Here is a 9,614-nt window from a genome sequence, read left to right as displayed (position 1 = left end):
GCATATCATGAATAAATGCATGTTTCTGAATTCTAATAGGGATCCCAATTTTGATTTCACGAAACTTTTGGTGTGTATTTTGTTGATTCAATGTAGTCCTCAGATGAGACTTGCCATCATTTCTGTTTTTGCCTAAGAAATATTCTGCGAAAGATGAATAGTGAGTTAAAATCTTTTACTGATGAATAAATCCAAAATTACTAGTGACTACATTAATTGGTATTTGCCACTAGTCTAATTGAATCGTAGCATTTTTTAAAAATAAAATAAAATTGTGGACCTGTATAGGTACAATTAAACTATTAATACTTGTTTTGTCTTGTAGAACTGAATACAATCTTGAAATGCTAAAGAAAATATCTTTCCAGACTAATTCTCTCTATTTATCTTCCATTTCGAGTCTCACTTTCCAACCACAAATATCAATCGGAAATATATCTAATACTGCAGTAAAAATATAGATTTTTGAGTACTACTCTCAATTTGATAATCTGAAACAGATATAGCCAAAGGGGTTTAAAGGAAAGAATCCATATAGTTGGTATAAGTAGTTACAGTGATCAAGGCCACAAGGTTGGTCTAGCTGTATGGCCTCCATACAACTAATTATTTTACCGTTTCTATCCACTTTTAGTTGTCCACTTTGTACTTTTCACGCCCCTTAAGAAATAATAATTATAATATGTATTTTACCTTACAACCCTTCATAATGATAGCATTTCAAAGAGTCTTGAAAAGTAATTTTGGAAATGAGTAATTAATAATAAGAGTAAAACAAGAAAAGAAAAAAATTATCTTTCTCTTGATTTATTAAAATGGACAAGTAAAAGTGAACGGAGGAAGTAATTTTTCGTATTTGTAGGTGACAAATACAGAACAATAGTCATCTATGTGAAAAGGAGTCATTTTAAAGCTATATTGCTTTCAAATTATATATATAATATACTCCTAATTTCAATCTCAAAGGTGCTCATTTTGACAAGCATCAAATAAAACATCTAATTTTGAAACAGGAGAAATATCCATTGGGAGGAGAAAATATTCCAGTTTCCCATTGTAACAAGAGAAACATAAAATATCCTATAAACAGTACAAGTTTGCTACTGAACATCTCAAAAGGATAATCAAGCCTGTGTCCACATAGTGTAGAACTGTAAATGAAAAACTGGGGAATTTGGATTATCAGCAAATGACCCTTATCAAGATAGAGGAGATTAACCGTCATGCCTTCCCATTCGACCAACCTGAAAGCTAGCTTATAGCTCCTCGCCTCTTCGTTTTTACTTTCCTTCGCCATCAGAGAGGAAAAGAATCTGAGGCAGAGAGAGGGGTTAAGACAAAGCAAAAATCACTTCCATCCACTTAGCTGACGGCATGGTGAGAAAACAAAAGGGGTTGCTCGGTTGACCTACCTACGATGAATACCTCTTTTCTCTTCTCTCGAGTATACAACAAACAAGTGGGGTGAGAGTTTCTTACAGAAAGCTTATTAAATTACACTGGTGTATATATCTCTGGCTTTGCTACATACCACTGGCTCATGAGTGGCACTAAAGTACCTCCTTCCAGTACCGAATGGATCGGTCCATTCCACAGGACACAAATGCAGCTTCTACCCGGGAATGCTCAAGCCAACGAGGTGCACCAACATGGTTGGAGGGCCACCTAGCCACTTTTTCTGCTGTCAGAGCATCCCATGCAACAATCTGTGACCAACATCGTAATTAATCTCCATAACGTTACCTGCATAAGTATTGAAGGAAGCTATACTTTACCTCATTCAGAGATTCATCAATTGATAATACAAATTCTTCTGTATCATTGAAAATAGCCTGCATTAAAAGGCATTATTCAGCTGTCAAATGTCAACAAGAATGTGAGGCAAAACGTTCTCATAGAAGTGGGAATAACAGAGCTCCTTTTCTCTTCGGAATAAAGAAAAGCTCAGTCCAAACAAAAGAAGAAAATAGAAAAGGAAACACCACAAGTGATGCATCTATAAAATATAGCCTAACTAAAGAAGACGAGCATGAGATACAGGAAATCCACTATAGAAGAATTTTACAAGCATCCTCTCTGACAATCACATCTCAAAAATCACCAGAACTTCCAACAAGAAATTGACATAATTCCTGGTTGGTACATCTATTGTAAAATACGGAGTATCTTTTACTTTCCATGTGATAGTTGAACGCAAAATTTAGACCGGCCTAATGGAGTGACATGGATAATGAAGATTCATACAGCTGACCCCAAGTAGCTTGGGAAGAGGCGTTATTGTAGTTATAATTTCCATGTATTAGCTGCTATTTTTAAAATGCAATTCCATGGTAATCATGATAGCTGCAGCATATTCAACAAGCAGTTTGAAACCATGGAGGCACAAGAATGATAAACTAAAGGCAGCATTCTTGGCATATGCTGCCATGTATTGCATATTAATTAATGACAAGCAGTGGATAGTTCATAATATGCAACTTTGCTATAAATGAAATAAATAACTGTAACATGAAATATGAATTCTTCAAAGCAAGCAGTATGAGCCTGACATACCTGACAGCGCAACTGTGTATGTGTAGCTCCAAGATATTGTTTGACCAATCTTCCTGTGCCAACTTCCCAAAGCTTCACCGAAGAGTCTTTTCCACATGAGAGGATATACCTAGGAAACATTTGAAATAAACAAGCTTGAGAAGGCATCTTAAGCCCTATAAATTATCAAGAATTTCTCATAGAACGTAAATCAAGTTCCACGTGGAAACTAAAAAATGAAGCTCTATGTCTAGTAGCTCTATGTCAAGTAGGGTCACGAATGATGCTACATTAAAATTTGAAAGAAAAGATCAACAACATTTTTATGGTTAAGTGCATGAGCAGTATACAAGATAAACTCAGTTATCAAGCAGGATATATTATGCTGCAACTTCTTTGGGACAAAACAGGAAGAGGAGATTCTCATAGGCAACTTCTTTTCACAAGTTTCCCACCCTCTAGACCATGAAAAGGCAAAAAATCCCCCTATTCATTTCTAGACAGTGGTTCAACTGGAATAAACCTCTTGTTCTCTTTTCTTTCTTTGTGCCTCTTTCTTTTTCTCTTTTTCTTTTCCCGTTGAAGAAAAGAATCCTAGTTCAAGCTTGTAAGCTGTAACCACAAGGGATCCCTAACCTTTCATCCTTGGTAAAATTTGCACCTATGGCCTCTGCTGCTCCATGTGCACCATCAATGGATCGCGCACAGCTAGCAGTTACCCCATCCCATAACCGGATAGCACCATCTTTGGATGCAGTAACATACATTCCACCAGTAGATGAATACCTAACCTGTAAGGAAATATAATTGTAAACAAATAATCCTCTGATCAAAGCATCTATATACACGAATTTACCTGATTAATAGCACCATTGACACCCATCTCTTGGAAATTTGTTGGCAGGTAGCATTTGAAAGTGTTAATATCATATAGGTGGGGAATTAGATGATCAGTTCCTGTAACAACCAACATTATTTGAGAACTTTAGCCGATAGGCAAGGTGCAAATCGTACTCATTACTGCTGCCGCTTCATCTGAACGAGTTGGCAGTAAATATAGTGGGTAATATAGGAAGTTAGACAATCTTTTTTTATCAGATAGAAAGTTAGACAATCTTACGAGTACAGAATCAAATAATTGGTTCTCTAACCAATTTCAACTTTATTAAATGCCAGTTCCAAGAAAGCTTGGCCGTCTGACATGGTGGGAATTGTCACTAACAGTTTTTGTACTTCATATCAACAAGTTACGACACCTAATTATATATATATCTGCTCTTGGTTGAAGTTAAGATCAATAGCTGCCTATCCAGAGCTCTATTTCTCCTTAAGATTTAGAAACCAACATCATCTGTTGATTCAATCAACCAGGCATCACATCATAGATATAAGGCTTTCTTTTCTGACTGCCTTAGCTTTTGGTGTAATTTTCATTTAGTAGATGATACTTTGAATATCATCGGCTCCGTACATTTGCAACAGGGACGGCCTTACTCCTTTTGTTACTCACAGCACTCCCTTAGAATTGAATATGTGAATAGTTCAAAGTTACTTTTTTTAGTAAGCAGGGAATAATAACAAAAGTTACTTTACCTAAAAGCCATTCCAAAATCTAGTTAGAAGTAACTGTACAGAGAGGATTAGCACATCGACAAAGAAAATATTGATCACCAATACCAGAAAGATGGGCAAAAAGATTTTTACACTTTATACCCCACACGTGCATTGCTTGTTTTGTTCTGGTAGCAACTTTTGTACAAGTATGCCTTCTCTACTTTCCAATTTTAGGACAAAAAATAGTCTATAATTTTCAGGGATAAAAGTTGTCTGACATAGCACCATTAAATCAGCTTTAGGTTCACCAAATAGTACATAGCAGTCCACAATCCAGTAGCTAACTAAAAAGAAATGCACTTGCCTGCCAGAAGAAAGTCTCCGGAAGGATGAAATGACACCGACCTTACATTATGTGTATCCTGTTAAAACATACAATAAAAATCGAATAGCATAGCCAGTATATTTTTCTCTAAAATAAGTCCAAGATTAATGTTTGGTTTGAAAATTTAAAAGACATTTGAGTGACCTGAATCACTCTAAATGCTCTCTTTGCCACCGTTTTTGAAAAATCAAAGAACCTGAAAACAGTCAAAGAAAAGGAAAAAAGAAGAGAGTATTTAGTTCATATTCCAATGACAAGCAAATTATACAATTTCACAGTTAAATAATATATCATACTTGATGGTGCGATCTTTTGCTCCAGATATGAGTACTGTATTTTGCGGATGAAAATCCAAGTCATTTATTGGCTGCAGTTATGTATAAGTACTGGATAAGAAATAGGGTAAACCCTGAGATAGTCACACCTCAGAAACTGAGATTCATATGAATAGAGAGGAAACAGGTGCCATCAATATCTAAAGGTAATATCCTGCACAACACCATGTTGCCAAATCCAAGTTGACAATAAACTTAAATAAGGATGCTACTTTTTATTTCTTTTCAGCATTTTAATGGAGGCAGAGGCTACTTGCAAAACATCATACAGAAAAATCCAGTTAACTTAATTTTGTTTAAAAGCAATCCAGTAATTTTCTTACTTAAATAGTTGATAAAATTAGATCTTATGAACCAATGTTCAAAATAACTAACCTAAAAATATTAACATCAAATGACAATAGAATCAAGAAATGCAAGTATCACAATCAAGATCTTACTTGTTGATGATCATAAAAAGTCCGTACAACCGGCCTCACTGGGCCATCCCTAGCATCTGGCTGCATCATTTGCTTAACTTTTGAAATCTGCATAAGGTAACCCGTGAGTTGTAGAAGTAAAAGAATGGAAATTGGAGTGTTATAGAAAAGATACAACACCTCAAACAGTTTAATAGACGTATCCGCACTTCCAGTAGCAAGAAATCTTCCATCTGGACTAAATCTGGCACACCTGGCTACATTCTAAAAGAAAATTCTTTTCTTAGAAATTGATTCTGGAAATCAGCAATTGAAACAAAGATGAGAGCTCAAACAACCTACAGTTTTGTTTAAGATACAACCTTGTGCTCAGAAACGTGTCGTGATTCATGCTTTGGGATAATCTTTGACGAGCCTTTTGTATCGTTCACACTACTGTTCAGAAGGAGAATTGAATTATCAGCTCCATCAAATGACAATCTCAACATCATTCATAAGTTTGTTAATACTCAAGAAAGAAGAAGTATTTATATACAGAGATTCAGATAGAGCCAGGAAATGGGCTTTTTATGATTCACACAACATATTAATATATGGTGAATCATGAAACCTGAAATGTGAGCCCACTCTGTAAATCTAGAGACATTCTTCTTAAGGGTCAATGAATAAGAGATGCATTTTGGTGGCTCACTATAATTTATAAGCCACATGCCTCACTAAATCTTTTGGTGAACAGATCCAAAAGGAGTCTGAACTGCTACTACAAGGCTTATGAAGGATCAAACTTACACAAAAGAGTCTATGATTGACATAACCTAATGATAAAATCAAAGCTGTTACAGCGTAGAAGTGCCCTCATACATAAATTCCAAAAGGAAACTAGTTATTTTACGAAATGAAAGTTATCATCATAGCACGTGGAGCCGGCTGCTAATCAGTTTTTGAAAGATGTAATTAATGAAAGGAAAAGGAAAAGAAATATTCAATTGGACAGACTAGTCTTTCCATAGATGATTACAGGTAAACATCCCACATTAGTTATTACTCTTCATTACAAAAATTAATATTCAAATATCCAAAGCATTTCCCACAATCAACAGATAATCCCCTCCATTCTACTCAGTTGACATTTTCAACTGCATACACCAGCGTGGCACAAGGATTTTTAGAGTTTTCGTCAACCGACAAAGCATTAATTGCACTTTAACACTCAACTTACAAAAGTAAACTTTTACACCCTTCAGGTTGATAAGAAAATAGCGCGATTTAGGGAGATAGAGTACCTGAAATCAACAGAAGCAGTGCGAGGGGCTGGTATTGAGCCATATCCCGTAGTTATGACTGGATCAAAAGGTGCAGCTGTCGAAACTCCTCTCAGCGTCTCATCTTTCTCCACTGCAAGGCCCTGTTAACGGCTTAGAGCGATAAAGAAGCTTTTCTATATCTATTCTCCTACCCCATGTTGAACAACTTAAAATTAGTGAAAGCATAATAATAGCAAACCTTACCAACCGATACAAACCTTTGCAACCAATTCAAGTAGCTTTTTTGTAGGAGCTTCAACATTCATTGGTGTCATTGTGGCTGAAGCTACTGCACTTGCAGCCTGTAATACATGCATAGCAGAATTCGTCACAAACTCTACTTAACTTGGCCTTGTTATGTAGCGTTTTCTATTCAAAACAAAAGACACAGTGATGTTCTCAATTTTGCTATTTGAATCCCATCATAGTGTAAGATCATGCAGTTAACCCAGGAAAAGATGACTGCTTTCGAATAACCTCTCACTTGCAGCTGACATGTTACTACAATATTTCATGGAATGTTTTCATATCGCATATAAGAGACAGCAAGAAACATCCAGCAAAATAACCAAAGAAAACATATGTTGGCCTTGGAAAAGAAAGTTTGAGGCCAAAATATTGTGGAGTAGGAATTGGCTCAATTCAACTTCAAATTCTCCTTCTAATTCATCTTCTTCGGTGGATTTAAGTTTATCTCTGAGGTCCATTAAGGGTTCGACTAGTAGCACTCTGTCGGGTGCCAATTCGGGTGATAATACTATTAGCACTCAAGTTTTGAGTGTGCGAACTCTAAAATTTGTAAATTCTGTAGCAAGGAGGCTAATCTAGAAATAGGAGACACCCTCTTAAATGAAACCGGAAAAAAAAAAAAATTTGGGGATTGAACCGCCAAAATGTCAGATCTCCAGTATCGTTAGCAAACATGACCACTTGTTCATTCCCACGAAATATTAACAAGACTTAGCAATTCTGTTCAAAAAGAAATTATGTTATGGTCTAAGAGGTACGATAAACATGCTAGCGGTGAACATTGTGGGGGATATGACATCAGAGCATGAATAGAGGCCAAATAAAAGAAGCACTTCCCTAAGCTACGCAGCCTTCATAGTTCATATGTAGAAGCTCTACTCCGGTAAGTCCAGAACTAGATACAATTGCACGGAGGCAACGAGTAATGTAGTATTTGAGGCATGGTTTAAAGACACTTTCATCTGAAAGACCATAATTGTTGGTACATTCAAGTTGCCCCTTGTTATGTATCTAATTGTTGGTAGTCACCAATGTCTCAAGTGAACTGAGTCACTCAATCACCTGATAATATTGAACCTCCTATGCCCTAGTGATACCTTTGTTAACTTTCTAAATGAAAAAGGATCATGAGCACAAATCTTCAATCCCCCCACCCACCCGCACTAAAGAAGGAATATGTTCTTAGTGGCACCAAAAAACAAAAATAAAAGCAGAAAATAAAGAAAGAAGCAAAAATAAAAATAATGAAACTATCCATTCAATGTTTGATCACTCCAATCTCTTCCAAATGATGGTAATACGAATAAATCTCAAATAAAGCAGATCTATATGTACACAACAAATTCATGAATGCATACATCACCTCAATAGAAATAATCCTCTTGTTTCTTCTCTACCCTTTCCCTCGCCATTTCCTCCTTTCTTCCAAAGATGCAACACTCAATCGTCTTTCTTGGCTATCAATCAAATAGCTTTCTTAACCGAAACAACTATAAATAGAAAATCACTCCCTCTAGGCTATGTTTGATGCCAGGGCCTTGTTTTGCACTATCAAAAAAAAAGGGCAGCCTGGTGCACTAAGCTCCCGCCATGCGCGGGGTCTGGGGAAGGACCATACCACAAGTGTCTATTGTACGTAGTCTTACCCTACATTTCTGCAAGAGGTTGTTTCCACGGCTCGAACCCATGACCTACTGGTCACATGGCAGCAACTTTACCAGTTACGCCAAGGCTCCCTTCACCTCGTTTACACTATCATTAAATCTAATTCAAGGGCTAACTGGAACTTCCTTGTTCTTAATATTCCCTAACTTGATACCCCTACAAATAAAGCCTAATCTCTCACACAATCTTATAAGCTGCTCGTTCATCGGTCTAACAAGCAATAGCTCCGACAGTGCAACATAATGACTCCCGAAGGTCTCGCGTGATCAAACATTCATATGACAGATTAACTAAGCACTAGTTGCATGTGGTAATTTTACACTCACACACACACACACACACACACACACGTGTGTATGTGTGTGTGCGCCTCAATAACAAGCTAGCTGGGATGTCTATATGAGTCCTACTAGTACTGTTTATCATAATTGATCATAGCTTGACTATCTTTTATGCTGTAATCAACTCCTACCCAAAAAAGGTTACTTAAGTAGTTTGTAAAGGTAAAATATATGTATAAAACCAAAGAATTAAGGAATGAGTACCTGATTGAGATTATTATCGCGAAGATGAGCGACAATGAGAGAATTAACATGACGGTACAATTTCCCATCTTGCAGTGTTTGCTCCAAGCTATTATTGCTCTCCATTTTAACTAATAAACTATACCCCCCAGAATCTTAATTGATTCACAAATGTGTCTTTGCAGTTTTCCCCTATTCTTTAAGCTCGTGTAGATTTTGAAACTTCTCCTATTAGATTCTTGCGAACAGCTGAAACTCAGGTACTATGAACTTCTGAACTCTACCGCCGCCATTTTAGTACATTTTCCCGACACCAGAATGTTTCTTTGTAAACCAATTTCGATTTGCTTTAGAAATTAATTTAAAAACAAGTTAATTTTAGGTTTGTTTTGCATCATTAAAAAAAAAAGGAATAATTGGGGTCATTTGCTAAATTTGCTTAGTTAATAATTGGGGTCAAATTTATTTCTCTCGCTATAAAAGTAGTTTAAATTTATCCTTATTGGCTAAGAGGCCGTTTGAATTAGCTGATCGTAAACGGTTGATAAGCTTGAAGTGCTGAAAAATATTTTTAAGGGCAGAAATTAATTTTTTAAATAAGTATTTATGTGTTTGGATAAAAGTGCTGAAACTGATAATAAGCCGTT

The 9,614-nt window shown here is 36.2% G+C and overlaps 1 protein-coding gene across 5 annotated transcripts; it reads right to left on the bottom strand.

The window, feature by feature from the left end:
* Positions 1 to 973: 973 nt before the first annotated feature.
* Positions 974 to 9,320, bottom strand: LOC104108899 (cleavage stimulation factor subunit 50). Of its 5 annotated transcripts, none has more exons than XR_689119.4 (15): positions 8,989 to 9,319; positions 6,748 to 6,831; positions 6,509 to 6,630; positions 5,588 to 5,660; positions 5,406 to 5,489; positions 5,247 to 5,333; positions 4,768 to 4,838; positions 4,616 to 4,667; positions 4,451 to 4,508; positions 3,389 to 3,489; positions 3,169 to 3,323; positions 2,554 to 2,662; positions 1,776 to 1,832; positions 1,413 to 1,706; positions 974 to 1,313 (listed from the first exon to the last, which is right to left on the bottom strand). XR_689119.4 is itself a non-coding variant. In XM_009618050.4 (15 exons), the coding sequence occupies exons 1-14, from the start codon at positions 9,091 to 9,093 to the stop codon at positions 1,551 to 1,553; spliced, it is 1,314 nt and encodes a 437-aa protein (XP_009616345.1). In that variant the 5' UTR covers positions 9,094 to 9,320; the 3' UTR covers positions 974 to 1,313; positions 1,532 to 1,550. The 5 variants fall into 5 exon arrangements, 4 of the variants coding, with proteins under 4 accessions (XP_009616345.1, XP_009616347.1, XP_009616346.1 ...); XM_009618050.4 differs by having other exon boundaries at positions 1,532 to 1,706; positions 8,989 to 9,320; XM_009618052.4 differs by having other exon boundaries at positions 974 to 1,706; positions 6,509 to 6,620; positions 6,734 to 6,831; positions 8,989 to 9,320.
* Between the last annotated feature and the right edge of the window lie 294 nt (positions 9,321 to 9,614).

Source organism: Nicotiana tomentosiformis, chromosome 12, assembly GCF_000390325.3.
Source record: "Nicotiana tomentosiformis chromosome 12, ASM39032v3, whole genome shotgun sequence".
NCBI lineage: Eukaryota > Viridiplantae > Streptophyta > Magnoliopsida > Solanales > Solanaceae > Nicotiana > Nicotiana tomentosiformis.
This window is presented reverse-complemented; position numbering and strand designations above follow the sequence as displayed.

Coding starts and splice junctions, on each gene's coding strand:
- LOC104108899 (XM_009618050.4), bottom strand. CDS start 9,093: ATGGAGAGCAATAATAGCTTGGAGCAAACACTGCAAGATGGGAAATTG. Junction 5,661..6,508: donor ACTGCTTCTGTTGATTTCAG/GTACTCTATCTC, acceptor CCTTCTGAACAG/TAGTGTGAACGATACAAAAG. Junction 1,833..2,553: donor ATACACAGTTGCGCTGTCAG/GTATGTCAGGCT, acceptor CTTTTAATGCAG/GCTATTTTCAATGATACAGA.